This window comes from Orcinus orca, chromosome X (assembly GCF_937001465.1).
Source record: "Orcinus orca chromosome X, mOrcOrc1.1, whole genome shotgun sequence".
Classification (NCBI taxonomy): Eukaryota; Metazoa; Chordata; class Mammalia; order Artiodactyla; family Delphinidae; genus Orcinus; species Orcinus orca.
Window position 1 is genome coordinate 15,126,465 of NC_064580.1, and position 22,126 is coordinate 15,148,590.

At 52.1% G+C, this 22,126-nt stretch overlaps 1 protein-coding gene across 4 annotated transcripts in view; it reads right to left on the reverse strand.

Annotated features, from left to right (window-relative positions):
- Positions 1-1,538: 1,538 nt before the first annotated feature.
- The window catches only part of RAI2 (retinoic acid induced 2), a 218,645-nt gene continuing 198,057 nt past the window's right edge, over positions 1,539-22,126 (reverse strand). For 3 of the 4 annotated variants that reach the window (XM_049704759.1, XM_004269641.3, XM_004269642.2), the window contains one exon: positions 1,539-3,501. In XM_049704759.1, the coding sequence (XP_049560716.1) occupies positions 1,897-3,477 (1,581 nt within the window). In that variant the 5' untranslated portion in view covers positions 3,478-3,501 and the 3' untranslated portion in view covers positions 1,539-1,896. The remainder of the gene's footprint in view (positions 3,502-22,126) is intronic. The other variant, XM_049704760.1, reaches the window with a different exon arrangement.

The following is a 22,126-nucleotide window of genomic DNA, read 5'->3' on the forward strand; positions in this document are numbered from 1 at the left end:
GAAAATCCATTATAGGGGTATGGTACAGGACCAGCTACAACTGTAACCCTATACACGGAGGGCCTGGTAATAAAAGAACAGACTTGCAACTGCTTTCCCTCCTGTTCGTGTTCACAGTAACAGCTGGATACATACTAATTGCAAGAAGTGAAAGAAAGAGGCTGAACTTTAAAAGCAGGCATGCTGCAATCAGTCTCTCACCAGCACAATTTCAGACCCAAGTGTGCTGCGCCGCCTAGCAGGTCTATTTTAAACGCACACTCACGGTTCCTCGTTGGTATGGATGGCTTCGTGCTGTTCTCTCCTTCCAGGTGCATCGCTTCTGTCCATCGAGAGGTGGTTTAACGGCGGGTTCTCAGCCTCAGTGCTGTGGACATGGGGATTGGATCACTCTCTGCCCTGGGGGCTGCCCTGTGCGATGCTTAGCATCCCGGTCTCTGCCCACCAGGTGCCAGGAGCACCCCCCAGCCCCAAGCCATGGCAACCAAAAGCGTCTCCAGGCACTGTCAGATGTTCCCTGGAGGGCATGATCACCCCCAGTTGGGAATCACTGAGATAAACAAATAAGGAATGGCTTTCTCTTCCCTCCTCGACCCCACTCCCAAACATCTCTACCCAGGGCCGGGAACTTGCGTGAGACACCTCCTAATCCACTGGACTGCCCTCTTGTTCTGAGTGGCCTTCGGTAATACTTTTGACTTGCAAGACTATTAGTCATTCAGAACAGTGCTCCTACTACCCTTGAAGAGAAAGTCCTTTCAGCTAAATTTTGGGAGGAGGGAGGAAAAGAAGCAGGTAAATTTCCCTTTAGAGACATTTGTCTGTTTTAGTCTATGGAAGGTTTCAGACAGAATTCTGCACATCCAGGGTCTCTGTGAACATTAGAGGGGGGATTGGGTACTTGAAACTCACCTCCCCACCCCCTGCCTTTGCCACATTTCTACAAATGAAGAAAGGGGCCGGAAGGGGAAATGACGTGCTCAAGGTCATACATATTCCTAATCCTCCTTTTCCTTTTTTTTTTTAAAACATCTTTATTGGAGTATAATTGCTTTACAATGGTGTGTTAGTTGCTGCTGTATATAACAAAGTGAATCAGCTATACATATACATACATCCCCATATCCCCTCCCTTTTGCACCTCCCTCCCACCCTCCCTGTCCCACCCCTCTAGGTGGACGGACACAAAGCGCCGAGGTGATCTCCCTGTGCTGTGCGGCTGCTTCCCACTAGCTAGCTATTTTACATTTGGTCGTGTATATATATGTCCATGCCACTCTCTCATTTCGTCCCAGCTTACCCTTCCCCCTCCCCGTGTCCTCAAGTCCATTCTCTACGTCTGCATCTTTATTCCTGTCCTGCCCCTAATCCTCCTTTTCTGAGGACATAGGCCAATATGATTCTTCTTTGCCCAATATGCCCGAAGAGCTTCGGTCTCTAAACACGGATAGCTTGCAGTGCTTCACAAGCGACAGTTTTGGCCAAACCCTGCCAGTTCAGGAATGCAGATTTTATAAATGATAGAATACTGCAACCAGTTAGTGCAAACAAACATTTATTGTGAAATATTCATCCTACCCTTTATTAGGTATTACATCATCAAAGCACTTTGTGGCAATGAAAATAGCTTTTTTACCCCTCTGATTCACCCAATATTCCATTAAAGCTGCAAAAAAATGTGCAATCTGCTTGAAAAATAGGTTGCTCTTATTTACTCATTTGTGAAAAGTCAAAAATTAAAAAAGAAAATGAAACTTGCTTAGAGCCAATTTGCCTTCCCGCTTCCCAGCTACTCCCCAAAATAATTAACAAAGATAATTTGTTTTAAATGCCTTTTTATAAAACCAATGCACCTTTCCCCATATTATAATCATAAAAATTTTAAAAAGCCGTTATTTACTTCCTTGGAAAAAAGGTGGCCAGCCGTTGTTTTTTGATTGGGAGCATGTGTATTTCCTGGGAGTTCACTTTCTTTAACTTTATGCTCCGGTTTTTGACGGGTTTCCTAAGGGGCTCCGCGTTTCCCATGGACTCTTCTCCTGGGCTGTTGATGTCATAGCCCTGAAGCATGGAGTCTTCTCTTTTGAAGGAGAAGTTTTTGGTGGACACCCCCGAGAGGCCTTTGATCTTGCCACAGAAGATGGTAGGCACAGTGTCTTCCACGGAGACGATCACCTTGGCCGCCTGGGACTCGCTCACAATCTCAATGTTATTTTCAGCCTTGACCTCACTGCTGGGCTGGCTGGGCGGCTCGGCGGCGACGCTGCTGCCCATGTGACTATCCATCGCGGCTGAGGCCTCGTGGGGCGTGGCGGGGGCAAAGGGCACTTCCGTGCCACTGGGAAGTTTCTCCATCACAGTGTGACCTGGGCTGTCCGCTGACCCGCTGCTGTCATACAATGTCTCAGGGGGGGGCTCAGATTTCCGGTGGGCTGCCAGTGACAGGTCTAGGGCTGCATCTTCCTGGCACATCGGGGGACTGACTTCACCAGCCTTGAGCCAGGGCACCGACTTCATGGAGAGATCCAGGGCCTCGTTCTCACTCCCCATCTTGATGACGGTGTGGCGGCCGAGCTGGAAGTACTCCCTCGGCGGGAGGAGGTCGAAGGGCTTCAGTTCCTCCTTCTGGAGAGGGGTCTGGGTGCCTTTAAACGGGTGTAGGCCGAAGGAAGATGGCGGCTTTCGGAAGCTGGGGCTGAACTTGGATTCAGAACTCTGAGGCACTGGGATGGGGATGGGAATGGGGACCGGCACAGGCAAGGGGACGATCACAGGGTAGGGAACCAAGAGGGTGGCTGGCGGGACCAGGGGGGACAAGGGGGAGTTAAAGGGCTGGGGGGGCACAGGGGCGTATCCCGGCGGAGGCTGACAGGGTGGAGGGCCGAGAGCGCCCTGCGAAGGAAACAAATTCTGGAGCACGGCTTCGAAGGGCAACGTGGGCTCCTGCGGCTGGCTAGGGATCCTGAGGTCCAGGAGCTGGGGCTGGGCCTCGGGGTCCTCGGCTCCCTGGAAGAGGTTGCTGTGGATGGCGCTGGAGGAGCACGGGGCCTCCTGTGGCAGGACCAGAGGGGAGTTGAGGTGCTGGAAGACGTGCTGCTCCAGCACCACCGGCAGCTGCACGGGGCCCTGTGTGGTCATGACGTAAGTGGCGTTGCCGTTAGGGTTGAGCTCCGGCGCGGGGCTGCCCTCCACCTGCATGTGAATGGGCATCACCACCGGGCTCTCCCCGAGGCACAGGGGCTGAAGCACGGTGGCCGCTACCTTCAGAGCCATGCCGCTCTGGGACTCAGCCGGGGGGTTCAGAATGGACGGGGCCGGCACGGTCACCAGGGCCTTCTTTACCAGGTCGGTGGAGTTGATGTTCCAGGCCTCAGTGGTGATCAGCTGGGCCATGCCGTTCTCCAGTCTGTTATTGGCCAAGGCAGGGGAGGAGTCGGTCATGTCCATGGAGAGGTTCTGGGACTGCAGATCGTCCATCACTCAGCTCTGATGCCACTCGGCCTGCAACACAGAACACACCATATGAATCTTCCTTCTGAGACTATAATTGCCTCGAGAGCTCTCTCTACATCTTTTAAAAGTTTCCACATCTTAGTTAACCGGGGAGCACACCCATCTCTCTGTGTGTACATACATGTTACAGATATTTCCTAACATATACGAACACACCCATACGATCAGCTGTGCGTGGACAGCCCCAATTTAACAGACGATTAAACTATAAACACAGATGATGTAATGACTAAATAGCCAAGTGCGGTTAAACAGAGTATTGTGAGGCCGAACACTCCCTCAGCTTATATGTTCAGCCTGCGACAAACACAAAGTTTCATTCCACATTGTTCTATCGGACAGTTAAGATATGCGGGGATTGGACTTGTTCAAATTCAAATATGCAGCAAAGACTTACTTTCCTTTAAGAAAAAAAATAGAACCCTGTCACGTTAGAATATTGTATGAAATTGGAAGGGGGCCATCCCAGTTATGGAAAGCATTTAAAAAACTCTTTGTAGCAGCAGTAATTCTTCCAAAAGAGTCTTGATGAGAGGAACAGCAGTGTATTTATACGAGGCTCATTACAGCTGTCTCCCTCCAACCAGTGACACCCCCTTTCCTCCAGTAATAGGAAAAGCCACTCCGAGGAGTGAAGACAGGATAACTTGCACGAATGCTCATTGGGTCCAGCGTCACTGTCCCCGTTCCGTCTGTCTGACCTGTGACCTCTCTCTCCTAACTTCTAGCTGTCAAGAGGAACAGATGTTGACGAATCTAGGGCCGGGGAAACAGAACCCTTGTTGGAAACAAACATCCTCAGAGGTGAGATATACTTTCTTGATGTCCGCGGCACCACTGGCCACCTCCTGAGAAGCCAAAGAAGCCCAGTGCTGGTGCTTCCTGGAGGAAGCAGGGCTGCAGCTGCGATATGGCTCTCCATGGAAACGCGTCCATATTTAGCCTTGTTACCATGGAGAAGGCAGGCACCATGTCTAACTCGGGGATCTGTGCAGCCCTGGAGTCTGGTTGGGCTCAATAATAATTCAATAATCCTCAGTCTTGCTGGGCAGGCCTTGGGCAACTCCGATTCTTGACCTCACCTGTCTGAGTGGTCTGGACTTTCGTCCTGGGGTCAACTTGTCCTTCTCTCCTCACCCCGAAATTACCAACACAACCTCCAAAACAAGAGAGGCGGCCCAGCACACCATGGGAATAGAAGTGAACAAACGAGGCCTCACTACAGGAAGGCAGCTTTAAGAAATGAACAACTTTGTCATATTTCCAGACAATCACAACGTGTCAAGTGCACAGAACAAGGAGTTTCTCTGAAGCCGGAGGAGGGGAGGACAAGGGGAAGGATGCTGTGCAGAGAACCTTACGGAGAAGGAATGGTGAGTGACGCCCTCGGCAGGGCACACTGCAGAGCCTCTGAGGAAGCCTGTCCCCAGGGAGCCTGAGGGGGCTTGCCCCAGCTGAAGGACCTGGTTTTTCCTGATTCAGCCCAGAAAATGCCGTGCCTCCAGTACACCATTCATTCATTCTTCCATGCATTCATTCATCCACCCAACCAATCAATTTGCTGAGCGCCTACTGCCTGCCCAGCGCTTTGCTGGGGGCCGGAGATGCTGTCATGATCCTGGAGATGCTCCTGCTTTCATGGGGATTAGAGTCTACCGGGGGTGCACGCCGTTGATCGGACAGAGACTGGCTAGCATGAGAAGGCGGCAGCGTGAAGCCAGGAGGGGCATCAGCCTCGGCGGGACAGAGCTCTGTCGGCCACTCACGGACAGCCCCTCGAAGGCCCTGAGCACCCAGGGCCTCCTCCAGAAGGGCCACCCTGTCCCTCACAGTGGCCAGAGCTCAGGGCGGGGTGGCAGAAGGCTGAAGGGAAGCTTGCGCGGGGCTGGTGCGGACAAGGACAGCAGCGGTCAGAGGAGGTACCGCGGCCACCCGTCCGGCCCGTGTTTCCCGCGGCCTCGGGACTACCCGGCTGTGAGGCTGCTTTCTCATGACAGGCTACACCTTCTCGGCGCCTCCCCGACCGGCTCCCGGCACATACCTTCGGCTCCGGCGGCGGCTCTCATCTCTCCCCGCGCAGCCTCACTCCTCTCCCGGCCTGGCCCTGGCCCTAGGACTGCTAAGCCTCCAGAACCTTCCCGCTCAGAGTACCAGGAGGCCGTCCTGCCAGAGGCGAGGGTGCCGCCCACAGGGGGCGCTCAGTGCCTTTAAACTCTCGCCATCAGGCCCCTTGCCGGGGCCTCAAGCCTCTGGGGACAGGGCCGGGGCCAGATGCGATGCGGGACGGGCCAGGATGCAGGTGGCGGTGTGCGGCATCTCGGGGGCCAAGGGCGGGGCTGCCACCCCTGCCTCCTCCCACGTGACAGCTTTGCACCTGCCTGATGACTGAGCCAAGCAGGCCCGGGGAGCAGCCGCAGTCGCTCACCTAGAGGCCTGCTGAGACGATGCCCGCCGCTCCCCACCGGGGACTGAGCACCCGCTCCGCGTCGCGTACCACGCGGGGCCCAGGACTACACTGCCTTCGTCAAGCACCCTCCCGCCTCCCGGGGGGCTCTTCCCCTCTTCCGCCCCGCTCCTCCTCCCCTCATTCACCCTGACAGCACGCCCCCCGACTCTGGGTCAGCAGCTGGGGGGCCGGAGCGGCTGTCACTGTGGTAGGAGCCAGTGCTGGAAGCCGCAGGGATGCCCTGAGGAAAACAACCAGCTCCTGAGATGAGGGTTCACAGCACAAGTCTGTGTTCCTGAGGACAAGCCAGAAGCCAGATGCCGACTGGAGAGGTCGTGTCACAGAAACCACGTAATGCTCATGCTGAGGGAGTGCCGTTTCTTCAGAGGTGGCTGGGAGCCTTTTGTTTGGGTTTTTCAAAATAGTAAATGGATTTAAATGAGATCGGCCATCATTCGGCCTGCACCCATTACCCCCGGGGGTATGGGGCGGGGCGTAAAGGGAGGGGAAGTGGGCGATCTGGATCCCCGGGTGCTGGAGACCTCGCTCTCTTGGCCCGTGGCCAGTTGCCTACGTGCCCCCCAGATGGAGACCCTGCGGAGAAGCCTCAGGGCACAGAGCAGCTGGGGAGGTGAGGAAGGACTGTCTGGGGCAGTAAGTGGGCTCAGAGACCTGTGGGGTCACAAAATTGCCACCTGAACCCCTTGTCTAACTATCACGAAGATCTAAGGATACCAGAGGCACGTTGTCCCCAGGATCTGCCCCTCAGCTTGGAGTCCTCTCGGGCCTTGACCTTCACCCAGCCAACTCCTGCTCACCTGTCAGACGCTGGACTCTCATTCTCTGAGATCTCCCCCAACCCCGCTGAGCTCCCACAGGACCCCCACTTACCTTGGCAAGTCCTGAACCTCCCCCTCATACTGGCATTGCCAGTATGAGAAACAACTTTCTCACCCGCTCATCTTTATAACCGTAGCTGGTGAATCCTTTCAGAAAGGAGGGCATGAATGAGTATCTAGGCCTTTCGCAGCCTGGCGTTCTCATACCCAGCGTCTTGTCACATTTATAGAATCATGGCATATCAAGACTGGCAGGGACATTAAAGCTTACATCTCTGTCCTCTTCCCGATCTTTTTTACAGATGAGGAAACCGTGACCCAGAAAGGCTAAATAAAACTCGCCAGAGGCCAGTTATCACAGAGGTCACCCTGCTCTTGGTGTGGAGAGAGCAGAGGGTCAGGCCCACAGGTGCCACGGAGGGGAACATGGCAGTCACCCACCTTCACCAGCCAGGGGGAGACTCCAATGACGAGACAGTAGATGCGAAAGCACTTTGTGGACAGTGAAGAGTCTGACACGGTGACCTGTGAATGGATTCATCCTAGGGTCCCGTGTTTCTCTGACACACACGGACAAAGAAAACCAAAGCAAAGCGACACGTGTGCCGTTTTCCTGATAAGGAGTTACATTCGTGAAGAAGCCAATCTGGGGCCCAACTCCCAGGCGGTAGGTCAGTGACCCGCCCCACATCTGCACCCCACTGGGCGCCCTGCAAGCCAAGCCTGCCTCTCAGGCCTCCTGCCTCCAGAGCATCGCACGAAGGACTCAATTTACCTTACAGGCTTCCAGACAGGTTGACATTTTTTTGACAAGGATTCATTTATAGCTTAATTTCAAAAGTGAAAACAGTTGACCACTCAGATAATTTAGACTACTCTCTAGGTCGTAGAGTCCATCTATTTCCCTGTTGTGGGCATTTAACACCTAATCTCTCTCTCCCTCTCTCTCTCTCTCTACACACACACACACACACACACACACACACACACACACTCACACACTCAACCTAATACCCTCAGCTACATCCTAAATGATCCCGTGGGGACCCCCTGAGGAGCCTGCACCGACTCCAACTGAAGGAAGTTCAGAATGTGACTGTGAACCCCACTCTAACCCAGGACAGGATCCCCGAGACCGCCTCACGCAGAGCTTGATTTCTGAGCTGGGAATTTGGACAAAAGCCCTGTGGGCACGCCAGGAGCCCTATATCACCTTCTAGAGAGGGGCCTGATTTTGTACCGTGAATTGAGAGCGTTTTCACCACAGAAACAACCATCAAGACGACACAAGGCCCCTGGTCTGCAGCACCAAGCGCCCCTGAGGAAATGCTTGAGGACCGGGTTCCTAGGTCTGGTGGGCAGGGTCACCTCGTGGTAACGCAAGCCAGGGGGCCACTGGCTGCCTGGGAGCCCTGTGAGGACCCTGGGACCACTGGAGGGAGGTCACGCGGAAGTGAGCTCAGCCTCACGGGAAGCAGTCTTAGTGATCTGGGCACATTCCACCTCCAGGACCTGGATGATCTAGGGTGGGCCATTCTGGAGTCCCCTGGTCCCGATCCTGGGGACACCCCCTTCAGCCCGAACAGCCTGCAGATGTGACCTGCCCTCCTCCTCCCCTGAAGTCAGCCTCACCTAGATATTTTATCAAGATAAATTTCTTCCTTTAAGACATTCATTTTCAGGACTTCCCTGGTAGCGCAGTGGTTAAGAATCCGCCTGCCAACGCAGGAGACATGCGTTCGAGCCCTGGTCTGGGAAGACCCCACATGCCGCGGGGCAACTAAGCCCGTGCGCCACAACTACTGAGCCTGTGAGCCATAACTACTGAGCCCGTGAGCCACAACTACTGAGCCCGTGAGCCATAACTACTGAGCCCTCGTGCCTAGAGACCGTGCTCCACAACTACTGAGCCTGCGCTCTAGAGCCCGCGAGCCACAATTCCTGAGCCCACGAGCCATAACTACTGAAGCCCGTGTGCCTAGAGCCCGAGCTCCGCAACGAGAGAAGCCACTGCAATGAGAAGCCCGCGCACCGCAACAAAGAGCAGCCCCCGCTCGCCGCAACTGGAGAAAGCCCACGCGCAGCAACGAAGACCCAACGCAGCCAAAAATAAATAAATAAAAATAAATAAATTTATTTTAAAAAAGACATTCATTTTCTAAAAATATATCCCGATACTATGTGTTTTCCAACTGTAAAATATCAACAGCTTTGGTCTTTATGGAGCCTGTAGGCAGCCATCATTTTTTCAGGTCAGAATTGGGTCGTCCATGTCCGTGGAGCAGCAGCATTACCTGAGAGCCTGCTACAAATGCAGAGTCTCGAGCCCCACCCCAGATCACCTGAATCAGCACCTGCATCTCGACAAGCTCCCGGGATGATCTGCGTGCACGTTCACATCTGACAGGTGCTGGCTTAGCTCCGGTTCTCAACTTGGCTACACGTTAGAATCACCCGGAAGCTTTAAAAAATACTGATGCCTGGGTCCCACCACCAAGACTCTGACTTAATTGGTCTGGGGTACAGCCGGGGCATTGGGGTTGTGAAAAATACCCCAGGTGGCTCTACTGTGCAGTCAGAATGGCCTTAATCCAAAGGCCAGAGAACAAGGCACCTGGTCAGCCAACCTTCTTCTTAGTGGCTGATCTTGCTTCTTACTTCACAGAAAAGACTAAAGCCATCAAGTCCGGAATTCCCTCAACTTCCACCCTGGCTGTCACAGAGTCTTCCCATGTGCCCCTGCCCCCGGGAAAAAGTGAGGTGTCACTCCTTCTTGCAAGGCTGACTTCCCAGAGACCTCTGTAAGTATCCTCCCCCTCCCAACTGCACCTTATTCTAAATCTATTTCTTGCTTTCGATCCAGCACTTAAAACTACAGCCTCAACGATCAACCTAATGGTGTATAAAAATCCAGCCACTTACTATGAGTGAAATGAGCAAAGCATGACTCGCATCCTTTAATACAACGCAGATATGGTTCCACCATTCAGGACCTGATATGCACTAAATATCTAAGAAGTAATTCCAACTGGGTAAAAAATGGTTTTGCTCTCCCCATAGGGTGTAATGATTATCAATTACTTGCCCCAGTGATTAAATTTTCTGAGCTTCAGACATCAGCACAGGGCGTTTCTACTGAAGCTGTGAACATAATTATCACATGAATGGATTCCCAAATTGGCTACGATACGGCGAGTACACGAAATAGTCACCTGGCTTACAGCCGATTGCCTTTTCCACGCAGAGATCTCCACGGCCCTCCGAAAGGACTAGGACAACCCAAGCTAGCTTTGGGAACGAGTCCCCAACACGTTGCTTCATTTATTAAAACGGTGGTGGCCATGCAGCTCGTGACCGAGTCTCACCTTCGTGAAGGTGGGCAGCGGCTGTGGGGAGTTCTGCCAGAGAGGACTGAGTGCAAATCTTAGCTGTGATGTGATGTGATATCGGTGAAAGATGGGAGCTGTGAGACAGCCGGGCAGGAGGAAGCCGCGAGCCCGAGCACAGTAGACTGGCCACTGACACCAGGGCACTCCCAGGCCTTCCGGGGAGCAGGGTAAAGTCGTCATAAAACTTATTTATGTCCATCTTACCATCTCATCCTTTTTATTCCCATTTTTCTATTTTATGACATATGTAATAAATAAATACAGGAAGACATATATAATTTAACAATGTGTATGTGCTGAGGGGGTGTTCAATTCTTTCTTTTGCTTCTGATAGGAGTGCAAGCATGAAAAAGGTGGAACTCGGCAGGAGAGACAGAGCTTCCAAGGCCCAGCGAGACTTCCAAGGGTCCCCCCCTGCCTGAGCGAGTCTTGGGGTCACTGGCCCAGGCCACCCCTCACATTCTGCAGAGCAGGAAGCTGAGGTTCACTGGTTGAGTGAGGCTCAGAGGTTGTAGCGTGCAAGACTCAGACCTGTGCTCCTTCAAAAGCAGTCCCTCAGCCACTGCCTTGGGTTCAAATTTCACTTGAGTCAAAGGGGTCTGTCCCCTGCTACGTCTGTATCCTTAACCAGAGTCCAACACCAAAGTATGTGGGATGGTCTGATTCAACCATCAGACTGTCAAACAGAGTCTGATGGGTGAGGAGCTTGATAAAAAAAGATGAAATACACCCTCGAGTGCATGGTATCTAATGGATAAGAAATTGAAATAGAAGTAAAAGATGAGATTCAAGACACACACACACACACACACACACACACACACACACACACACACACGAGCTCTTTGTGACTGGGGTAAAGTCATTTTGTGTCCCTGGGACTCAGTTTCCTCTTCTGTAACGTGGGGTACTGCCCCCCTCTCATGGTGGGGTGGAAAGTTAACTCAGGCCTCCCACGAGTGAGTGGTGTCTGCGGGAAGGGGTCAAACCCGGCCTTCTAGGAATTGCTGCGGGTCCTGAGGAATGGGGACGTGTGGGAATTCAAGAGACTTGGATGGAAGAGGGAAAGGGCACAAGGGGGTGGGGGAAGGGCAGAATGGGGGCGGGTCTTTCTGGGCCACGCCCATGACCCCCGAGAAGACGCCAGTCCCTATCCTCCCAACTCCAAAGCCCACAGCGTGGGTGAGGGGAGCAGCTTGGAGGGAGGGACCAGGAATGGTGAAGAGGGAAAGGTTAGAGAAAGGAGGCAGGCTCTTTTGGGAGTTCTGGTTCATCTTTAAACCAGGCCAGGGGAGAAGAGAAGGCCAAAAGGAGGGGAGAAGGTAAGAAGACCCTTCGGCTCCAGTCAGAGCACGGCTTATCTCTCTTGGGACTCCACTTCCAGAGCAGGGCAGGGTCTGTGGGGTGAAGACATCACAGCGCAGTCGGGAACCCACGATGTGCCAAACGTCCCTACGACGTGGTAGGATTCCACCAGAGCACAGGAGGGATCTGGGGTCTGGCTGTGGAGGGTGCCACGCAGTGGCCCTGGTTCCTTTCTGGCCCAGGAAGAGACTGTCAGATGTCTTTGCATTTCCGATCTCATTTTAGACTCCCAGGTACCTCCAGCCTGCCCACAGAGGACCTATGGCGGCCCTCGGGCTGCAGGCCTGGGTGCGGGGCCGGAATAGAGAACTAGGTTCACGTCCACTCATGTATGTATTCTTTCAAAAACTACCTGAGTGCCTTCACTGCGTGCCAGGCGTGCATCTCCTAGCCCTCCACCCTGATGCTGTTTTCTCCACATGCTCATTGCCTTCTCTCTCAGCTCAATTCCCCAAGGATTCACCAACTGATACTCTCCCAGGGCGACCTGCTTCTAACAGGGCTCCCTCAAGGTGCACAGTTCTTGCAGAGGTAAAGGAGTAAGTCTCTAAAAGGATGCCAGTCCCTAGACAGCAATGGGAAGAGATGTCAGTGCGGGGACCCCTCTAAGGTAGAGGAGAAATGCTTACTGTTCAGGGAGGGTTGCCCCTGAAACTAAGAGGAAGGAAGCACCCTCCTCAAGTCTTGGTGAGCCCAGGGGAAGGGGAGAGACACAGATCAGAATCACCAGAGAAAATCATAAAGAACTGCTGCTGGTGGCAGGGGACACCCACCTGGATGTGGGCTGTGAGAGCCCAGGAGTGTCCACCCCTGCACTCGGCCAAGGTCCCAGAGCCTTAAGCTGGACACACAGCACCCGAACACCCTCAGGTGCTGGTGCCGGAGTGGCCATCTCGTGCAGGAGCACAGGTCATGTTCAAGATCTCTGGCCAGGGTCTATCATCTTAAAAAGCTATGGTGTTTGGAGATTTTTCTGGCAATAAAGAAACCTCTTAAATAAGGAACAAAGAGGGAAAAAAACCTGCTCCTGGAAGAGAAAATACTTCTAATTAGATTGAGATACAAAGGTTAAATTTTTGTTCTGGGAAAAGGACTGTTTATAATCCCGTGTCATTAGCAGGACATTTTCCAGAGACTAGTGTGCCAGAAATAGACCCTCCGAGGGGTCACTGGAAGGAAGGGGTGCAGATCTGCGAGGTGCAAAGGACTGGAGTTCCGATTTTCCCTTTATCCTAACGCACATGAGCCGCTCACCAACTCTCGGCATGAAAACTGTGCCAGCCTCACCTGGGCACTGCCCCCTGCCCCCCACTCCCGAGAGGGGTCAGAAGTACAGGCTTCGAACTCAGACAGGCCTAGGTTCAAATTTCAGCTCTGCCTAACTTTGCTACCTGTGTGACCTTGGGCAAGTTAGTTCTAAGCCTCAGTTTCCCTCTGTGCAAAATGGAGGTTGAAAGAGACCTGGGGTGGGGGGAAGAGCTGGACTGTTGTAAGGATGAAAGGAAATAATCAGTGTAAAGTAGCTGGCACAGGGCCCGGCACTTAGAAAGTTCCCAATAAAACATGGCTAGGGCTTCCCTGGTGGCGCAGTGGTTAAGAATCCACCTGCCGATGCAGGGGACACGGGTTCGAGCCCCGGGCCGGGAAGATCCCACATGCCGCGGAGCAACTGAGCCTGGGTGCCACAACTACCGAGCCTGTGCTCTAGAGCCCACGAGCCACAACTACTGAGCCCGCACATCTAGAGCCCGTGCTCCGCAACAAGAGAAGCCACCGCAATGAGAAGCCCGCTCACCGCAACTAGAGAAAGCCTGCGTGCAGCAACGAAGACCCAACGCGGCCGAAAGAAAAAAAAAAAAAAAAGTTGGTGATAATGTTGAAAATAACATGGCTAACATCATCACCACTACTGTCACCATCGTCGTCACCACTGTCACTGTCTTCAGCTTCAGCCATCATATCATCACCATCATTACTGTCACCTTGTCACTAGCATCACTGTCATCGTTATCAGATCCACTGCCTATATTTCCTCTCCGCGTCTTAAGTAGCATTACAAACGCTCCCAATGGGTTTGTACATTCAGTTTCTGAGTTAAAACCCTGTTTGTTCAGAGGTTCGTTTTAAAATCAGCTGCTAGGAACTGGGAAGGCATTTACCATAGAATTAATATTACATCTGATGGTGAGGTTTCCACAAAAACTCACTTAACCCCCAGCATAGCTGAAATATTGAACATTTGCGGTGAAAATAGAAAACAACACTGTTGCCCTACAGGAAATGAAAGACAATGGGAAAACAATTCAATAAATACAAAAATCTACTTCTCATTCAGGCTGGGAGGCTGGGGGAGAAAGAAGAGGTGGCCAGAGCCTTTTGTATCTGGAATATGGACTCATGAGCATTTGTAAAGTTCCAAAGTTATAGCTGATTGGCTGTGATGCGTCATTTCACTTCAGATCCTACAGTTTTCTTTCTCCGTGACAGAAGGGCCTAAATAGCTCTCTTCTCTCCCGCCTAGCTGCAAGATTAGGGGCATTTTCTCAAAAACAAGGGAGGGGTGGAAGAGGAGAGGAATTGGGTAAGGGCAAGAGGGAGAGAGAAAGCAGAAGAATTTTCTGAGATAACTGGGCAAGAGTTGAAGGAAAGAAGGTTGCTCAGCTGAAAGAGAGAAAACCCAGGAACTGAGGAAAGCGGTGAGAAAAGCGCTGAATGACCTTTACTCAGCTGCCCAAAAGGGATCGCTGTTGAGCTACAACCACTCGGTTGCTGTGCAGGGTGGTGGAGGGAGAGGCACGAGTGGAGCTTCCCAGCAGAATGAGGGAAAATAGGAAATTGTCCACCAGCACTAGAGGTACACGAGAAAGGTGATCCGAATTCGGGGAAAGCTTCTCCCCTGCTTTTAAAACCACCAAGCACATTCACTTATGACTTGACTTGGCAGTCGTAGAAAACAACATGGTTTAGTCTTCTTCTGGTGCCTGACCTTTGTCTTTGCTTACCTCTCAGCCCCTCCTTGGGCAGTCAGAATTGGGTTTCCTCTATCAGAATTGGGTGTTCCAGAATGGAGCTGATAAACTCATTCTCAATGAGGTCTATGACTAATAGGTTCAAGAATTATGTTTCCTTTATTGGTATAATAAACCGAATTCAGTCAGTGATAATGTTATGGACGAAGAAATGAAATCCTAACTGAGCGACTTCAGATACCAACCAAAGGGAGGAATCTTACTTATCTTGAAATCCCTCCACAGAGACGAGAGCCTACAGCTACGACCAAGCTTGCTGGCTCCATTAAAAGGCACTTGACATGCAAAAAGGGGATGGGACATGGCCTCAACCTTTAAGCCTTCAGAGCTTACAGAGGAAGTGAATGCGAGTCAATTCTTCATTCCTTCCTAGACTCAATCAACAAACACTTGCTGTTCACATACCAGGAACCACATGAGTATGTGGCTCCCAGGTCCAGAGGTTTTAGCAATATCTGGAACTGTCTTCACAGGGCCCTGTTACTGAACTGGCTACCTCCTCCAGCTCTGGTCTCCGTCTCACCAGGTTTCTCTGCAGAGGTTAGGGGTCTCAAAGGACTGCACCCCCATGCACACATGCTACTGCAATGTCACAGCCACGGTGGAAGCCTAACGACCACCAACTGTGGCAGACACGGTAAGCGGCGGGGGGGAAAGCTGTTGGGTTTTGATGATCCCAACTGGCTCCTTATCTTAGTTTGGGCTCCTCCACAGACTGGCTTGACTGCAAGAAGTTTCTCTGGCAGAAGATCTAGAAAACACCAGCAGAGAAGTGAAGCAGTGAGACTGGGAAAGGAAAGAAGCCAACTTATCAAGTTAGTTACCACCGCGGGCGACTGGGGCTCAGCTGCACAGGTAACACTGGGAGACAGTGGAGAACACCTGCCTGGGCGGTGGGGCACTTATTCACCAAGCCCCAACCAGCAGACGTCAAGGGCTGCTCCTGGGCGATGTGTTAATTCCTTGGCACTTCCAGCCAGCCCAGCACGCGGGCCTAGGGCACTCCTGAGACTAAGGGAAAAAAGCCTGAGGGAAAACCACAGGTATTTTCAGCGAGCAGCCTTTGGAGTACAGGGGTCACTCTGAGAGGGCATGGGGACAGGATGTCAACCATGTCTGCTACACCAGCCATGCCCTGGAAAGTTCTAGTGCTTATTATGTGACGACTCAAATGTCACCAACTCAGGCCACCACGACCAGGTGTTTCCCCAACTGCTGGCGCTTTCTGTGACCCCTGTGAAGAAGACACTCTGTTATGGTAACAATCTCCAAGCCACAGAGGGATCTGCTAGAAGTGTGCCTTGAGATCTCATAAAGAGTCAGGCACATGACGAGGCCAGAGACAGCTCCCTTTCCAAAAGCAAAATGCTCCAGAGATGCTCAGCTTGGCTAATGTGCTCCTTCGCTAGAATATAATTTGGGCCCTCAAGAAGGTTCTTTTAATCATATTTGTGCTGGCTGGAACGCAAGATGTTCCTGGGATGAGTCATAGAGGGAGTTTCTCTTCTAGTGATCTTGTGTTCCAACTCGGGGCCCAAAAAACAATAAATAAACAAATACCACTTCACTTCATCAGCTGCACACCGCCTCAAAATAATAATACAGCAACCTCGACCCGAGAAGTACACAGACAATGCAGGAAGAGGGCGGAGAGTGCTCGTCTTTTCAACAGGGAGCCTTCTTTCTGGAATTCTGTTTTGTCAGAAGCATCCCTCTGCCCGGAGACAAGCTCTCTCAAGAACAGAACAAGACACTGCAGAATCTTTGGGTTGGTGAGTCTTTGGAAATTCTAGAAATGCACTATATTTATCTTAAAGCAAGTATCGTGCTTGCAGCTAATATAGCATAAACAATGCAAGGGTGCTGTATGGGGAGGAGAAGCTGCAGTGTAACATCTGGTTAGTCGACGATGAAGATTATAGGTGTTATTTCCTATTTTCTTTCAGGGAAGAGTTCTGGAACGTGTGTTCACACATACACACATGCATATACCCCACGGTGGGCAAGCAGATTCGAATGAGTCCGCCTGTCGTCCCTCTAACACTCAAGGTTCTCCCCAAACCAGGATCTATGCTAATTCTCCTTTGTCCTCACCTGCTCCACCCCTGAGTTCCAGTCCCTCAACCTCTACTCCCAGAAGTGACAATGTGAACTGGGTCTTGCCACGGGGCAGGATTTCAGTAGAGGAGATGCTGGAATGAGCGGGGCAGGCGGTCCAGAAGCAGGAGGAAAGGCACCAGAGGAAAGGTGTGGAGCCTGGGGCCCGGGCCTGGGGAGGGCCTGAGGGAGAGACAGGGTGCTGTGAACATGAGAGGCGTGTCTGGCTCCTCCAAAGGGGGTTAAAAGTTGCCCTTCGGCAATGAACCCATGCGCCAAAGGATTGCTGACTCAACCAACACAATTTTGATGTTTCCACAGGCCCTGCTGAACAGAAGGTCATGATTCAGTCATGAGACCATTAGATAGGGAGGAAAAGAGTGAGTAGATTAATTTGCGGGACTTGGCAAGCTCTCCCCCCCCCCCGACACACTCTCTCACACACACACACACACACACACACACTCACACACTCACACTCACAAGATGAGAATAATAAGCTATTTACTAAGCATTCGCTTATTATGTGCCAGGTGCCCTGCTAGGCATTTCACATTCATTTTCTCGTCCGCTTTCTCAGCAGCCCCAGCACATCAGTACCACCTTGGTTTGAACTGGTTTGTTGCCTTTTCTTTTTCCCCCACACACTGAGCTGTGAATCCCCAGGGAATGGTTGTTCCGATGGGAGGAAGGGACAGAGCTTTCCAAGAATGTGAAGGACACATTGCAGGGAAGGTAGGTCTGGGGGATGGGAGAGGGGAAGAGAGGGCCCCATGTGGGGGGCCGCTGAGGGTGGCGAAGGGGGAGTGTCTTCTTGCCTCTGACCAGAGCTTAGAACTCCCTGGCCTGCTCCTGCCCCTGCAGCAGGCCTCAACCTGAGCTCCCCGCTCCACCACTGCCCCTGTACCAGCCACCCCTGGCCCCTGAAGGACAGCTCTCTCTTCCTAAACCTCAACGAATCCCAGGTAAGGGTTCACTCCCACCCTTCCCAGAAAAGGATGTCATCTGCGGCCAACTGGCCAGCTGTTCGCCACACCCATCTCTTCACCTGCCTGGACTACGCTTCCCAGCCTCCCTGGTCGTTTGGTGTGGCCACGCACCTGAGTTCTAGCAAACAGAATGTGGGTGGAAGTGATGTACAGCACTTCCAGGACTGGCTCCTACAAACCTTCCATACACGATGCTCCAACCTCTTTCTCCTCCCCTCAGCTTGATGCACAGGGACCTCCTGGAAGCCACCTGATGGAGACAGTGGAGCCACAAGATGGAATCTGCACACCCGACTCACGGCTCGGTGGAGGGCGACCGGCCATTGGGAACACCCACTTTGGGCTTTATGTGAGGAAGGAACAAACTTCTGCTGCACTTGAGCCGCAATACACATTCGACTTGTTCAGCACAGCAGCTAGCGTCACCTTACCCGACACTGCGCTTCCCGGGACGGCTCTGTACACAGCGGGTGCTGGGGGCAGGCAGGCTTGCGGCCTCCGAGCAACTCGAGCCCCACTGGCTGCAAACCAGAACGGCAGGAGCCGCCCAAGTGCTCAGAGCCCAGTTCGGAGCCTCCACGTGCAAACTTTTCTGCACTGAAAGCACCGACTCCCGTGGCTGTTCTTCCTGACTTCAATCGATTTACGAACATGGGTTCGGGACCATTCTTTGCTTGGTTCCTGCATAAGTCTCCACTGAAAGGGTCCATTTCCTTGGCATTCACAGAGCCGGCGGGGTCGGGAGAGGCCAGGGGGAGTGGAGCTGCCATCAGAGAGCAGAGAAGGCCAGACTTTTAGCATCCTTCCGCCTGGAGACCCCCAGGGGCCCACCCGTGCGAGCGGGTAGGGGTGTGGGAGGGAGAAGCAGCGGAGCCCTGGCTCAACGCAGACACACAGACCCAGGAAGCTGGCGGGCCTGGCATTTGGCCAGAGGAAGCTGCTAGGACCATAACACCCCCTGCTCTCTTTGTACCCTTTGATGCTTTGCTGGTTTGAAGAGCAGGGAGGCCTGGGACTTCTGCCCTTTCCCCAGCCACACGGGATTCTTCATAGGAAAGGTCCCTGGGGATCCTCCTTTCGGGCGGGTCCACCATCCACGCTTCAAGGGGCTCGGCCAGCTTGCCCTTGGTTCCCTACATCACTGATTGTCCAGGCAAAGGCTGCCCTTTCGAAAGTGCCCTCCCCTCCACCAAACACTGACGTTTCACTACTCGCAAGCTCTCGTGTGATGTTTGACATTACTGCCCTCTTTCTGGGTTTCTCTCCAAAGTACGCATCCGTCTAAAGCCTCTGGGGCATTGCCACACTGGAGCAAACTTTCTACACAGTACGGGCACCCTCACCTACACTGGGACATTTCCTGCCCGTGACTTAACTGAAGTGAAGCCCTAACGCAGTCACTCAGCCAGCGTTGTCATCAACACACTCCCCCCGGGTTGTGGGGAGGTGTCAGCTCAAGTTCAGACCAGGGAGGCCCAACCCTGGGCTGCTACCGGAGGAGTTCTAGCTATCCCATCGTCTCTAGCAATACTCGAAGCTTGGCTAGCAGAGAACAGGGGATATTAGAAATGTTCTTTTGGTGGTAAAATGGGTGGCTTGCTAATTAGCGTGATGACTGTTAGAAATGGGTAACATTAGTGATAGTCAAGATACACAGATTAACTGAAGTATTTGAGAGGCGCTCCCCACCCTCGTAGGGTTGGAGAAGTCAGGAAGGCTGTAGCCAGCACCCACAGGGATGGTTCCGACGCTCGCCACCTAAGTGGTCCCATGCCTGGCAACCGGTTTTGGAGGATTTCCAGTTGCCCAGGCCAACTACAAGGTAAGAAATTGGAGATGTCATATCCCCGTTGCGTGGAGCTTTCATACCATGTGTGATCACAGAAGCTGAAGAGACAGCAGGATTGTGAACTGGCCTGTGCCTGCTGGCTACTTAAGGCTTAGATTCTCAGCGTCTGTGTGTGAGTGCGCGCGTGGGGCACGATCTGTCCCCCTGCGGTTGTCATGGTGGCATTCTGAGCTCCCCTCGCGGGAGCCCCTCCCTCCTCCACTCTGACTCCTGGCCTGCCTCTTGCTTTGTCCTGCCTTCCCCCACCCCACCCCGGGGCTCTGGCCTTGAGCTTGCCCTGCGGCAGTCTGTAGACAGCCCTCAGGGCTGGAAAGACTCCGCTTCACGGACAGGGATGATAAGCAGAAACCTCTGCACCATAAAAATGTAACACTTCGCTTCCCTCCACAGGACCTTTTCAGTGTCTGAGCTGGCATTGACTGACATGCTTGAAAATTCTTAAAAATGTCCTTTAAAAGAAAAACCTAAAGGATCATATCACATCCATTAGAATGACTAAAATGAGAAAGACTGCAACACCAAAAGTTGGTAAGGACATGGAGCAACTGGAACGCTCCTACGCTGCTGGTAAAACGGCACAGCCACTGTGGAGAACTGTCCGGCAGTTTCTAATGAGGTTAAACAACTGCCCATCCTCAGGCTGAGCAATTCCACTCTGAGGTCTCCTCCCAAGAGAAATGAAAACATACATTCACAAAAGACTTGTGTACAGATGTTCATAGCAGTCTGGCCATAAGAGCCACAAACTGGAAACAACCCAGATGTCTGTCAACAGGTGAATGGATAAACACAATGGGCAACACCCACACGGTGGACCTCTACTTGGCAATAAAAAGCAGAGAACTCCTGCCACGAGCAATGACATCGGTGTTTCGAAAACACTGTGTTGAGCAAAAGAAGCCAGATACAAAAGTGTACATGCTATAAGATTTCATTGACACGATTCAAAAGCAAGCCAAAAGATGTATCGTGATAGGAATCCGAAAGTGGTTGCTCTGGGGAGGGGGGAGGGGGAAGGACTTTCCTGGGGTGATGGAAATTTTTATAGCCTTTTTCAGGCGGTGGTTACACAGATGCACACAATAGTCAACACTGATGTATCTGACCACTTAAGAATCATCTGATTTTATGTTAATTGTCCCTTGATTTAAGAAACTAGACACTGAAAATACTATCAAACTGCAAAAAAGGAAAAACCACCCAAAATGGTTCTGTGTGCGCACATGGTGAGTTTTGACCAATTCTGAGCATAGTGGAGGGAGGTAAGATGGAGCAGAGGATTCTGCTAGTAAGGGGGAGTAGGCTACCCCCAGGGCACCTGCCAGGGGCCCTTTATCCCAGGTACAATCGAAGGAGGCAGCCTCGGCCTCCAAACAAATGCTCAATGAAATAAAAGAACAGAGGCCCCGAAGGAAGCTGGCCCAGGAGTGTGGGATAGCTATCAGGCTTTGAGCCAAAACCACTTTCCAGGAAATGCCAATATTTTTGTGTTTGGGAAAGGGAGGGAGTATTAAGGCAAGCAAAAGCCAAAACGTGTTGGTCTTTGCACAACAACTGCTGCGCGACTGAGGGGCCCTGTGGGAGAAGCTTCAAAGTGCTGCTACTGAGATCCCCTCCAAGGGTCTCTGGGGTGGGGCACCCAGAAAATCCTGGGCAGGAGCGGTAAAGTTGGAAGTTCATTAAGGGCAAAGATCTATTTTGCATGGGGGAGAGGCATCTTCTATTTCCCTAGTAAGAGACCACAGCAGTCTCGCCCATTCACCATGGTGTTCAGCCCTCAAATAGCCCAGGGCGGCTTTTTGACACACTGGCACAGGCGTGAGCTTGTGAATCAGGCCTGCCAGCGGACCTCTGGCTCTGCCCCTTCAGAACTGTGTGGCCTTGGGCAAGTGACTCAGCCTCTCTGAGCTGCAGTTTCCCTGCCTGTGAAATGGGGAAAATAACGCCTACTGCTGGTGAGGTAGAAATTGCCTGGTGCCCAGTAAGTGCTCAATGTAGAATTGTGTCTGGGCTCCAAAGGTCTTTCCTGGTCATCTCTGCCAAACTCTCGACTGGAGCAGAGACCTCCTCCAGAGGAATTAGCGTTCATTTTTAAATCTCTGGACCGCAGGTGCACAGAATTTGTGCAGTCATCGTCTTTGGTTCATAACACTGTTCCATGCACGGCTTCCCTTTTTTTTCGTTTGTTTTATTTTTAATATTATGACATTTAAAATAACAAAATAAACACTCATGAAGGCATGGTCCACTCAACAACATGTGGGTCTGTTTCTGGACTTTTTATTCTCTCAGTTCCTTTGTTTACCCCTGCACCAGCACCAGAGTGTCTTATTATACTTTCTGATGGGGCTAAGTGCTAAGAAGAAAGTAAATCAGGGTTAGTGACACAGGGGAATGGGGTGGGGGAGAGAGAGGAGAGAGGGAGACACAGAGAGACAGAGACAGACAGAGATAGGGAGACAGAGGAGGGGAGTGAGCAAGTTCCCGAGTGATAGAAAAGAAAGGCAAGGGACTAGATCATGCCTGGCCACCTACTTTTCATTTCACAAAGACTACCTAGTATAAGCCATTTTGCAGATGAGGAAACAAAGGCAGAGAAAAGGTGACTTG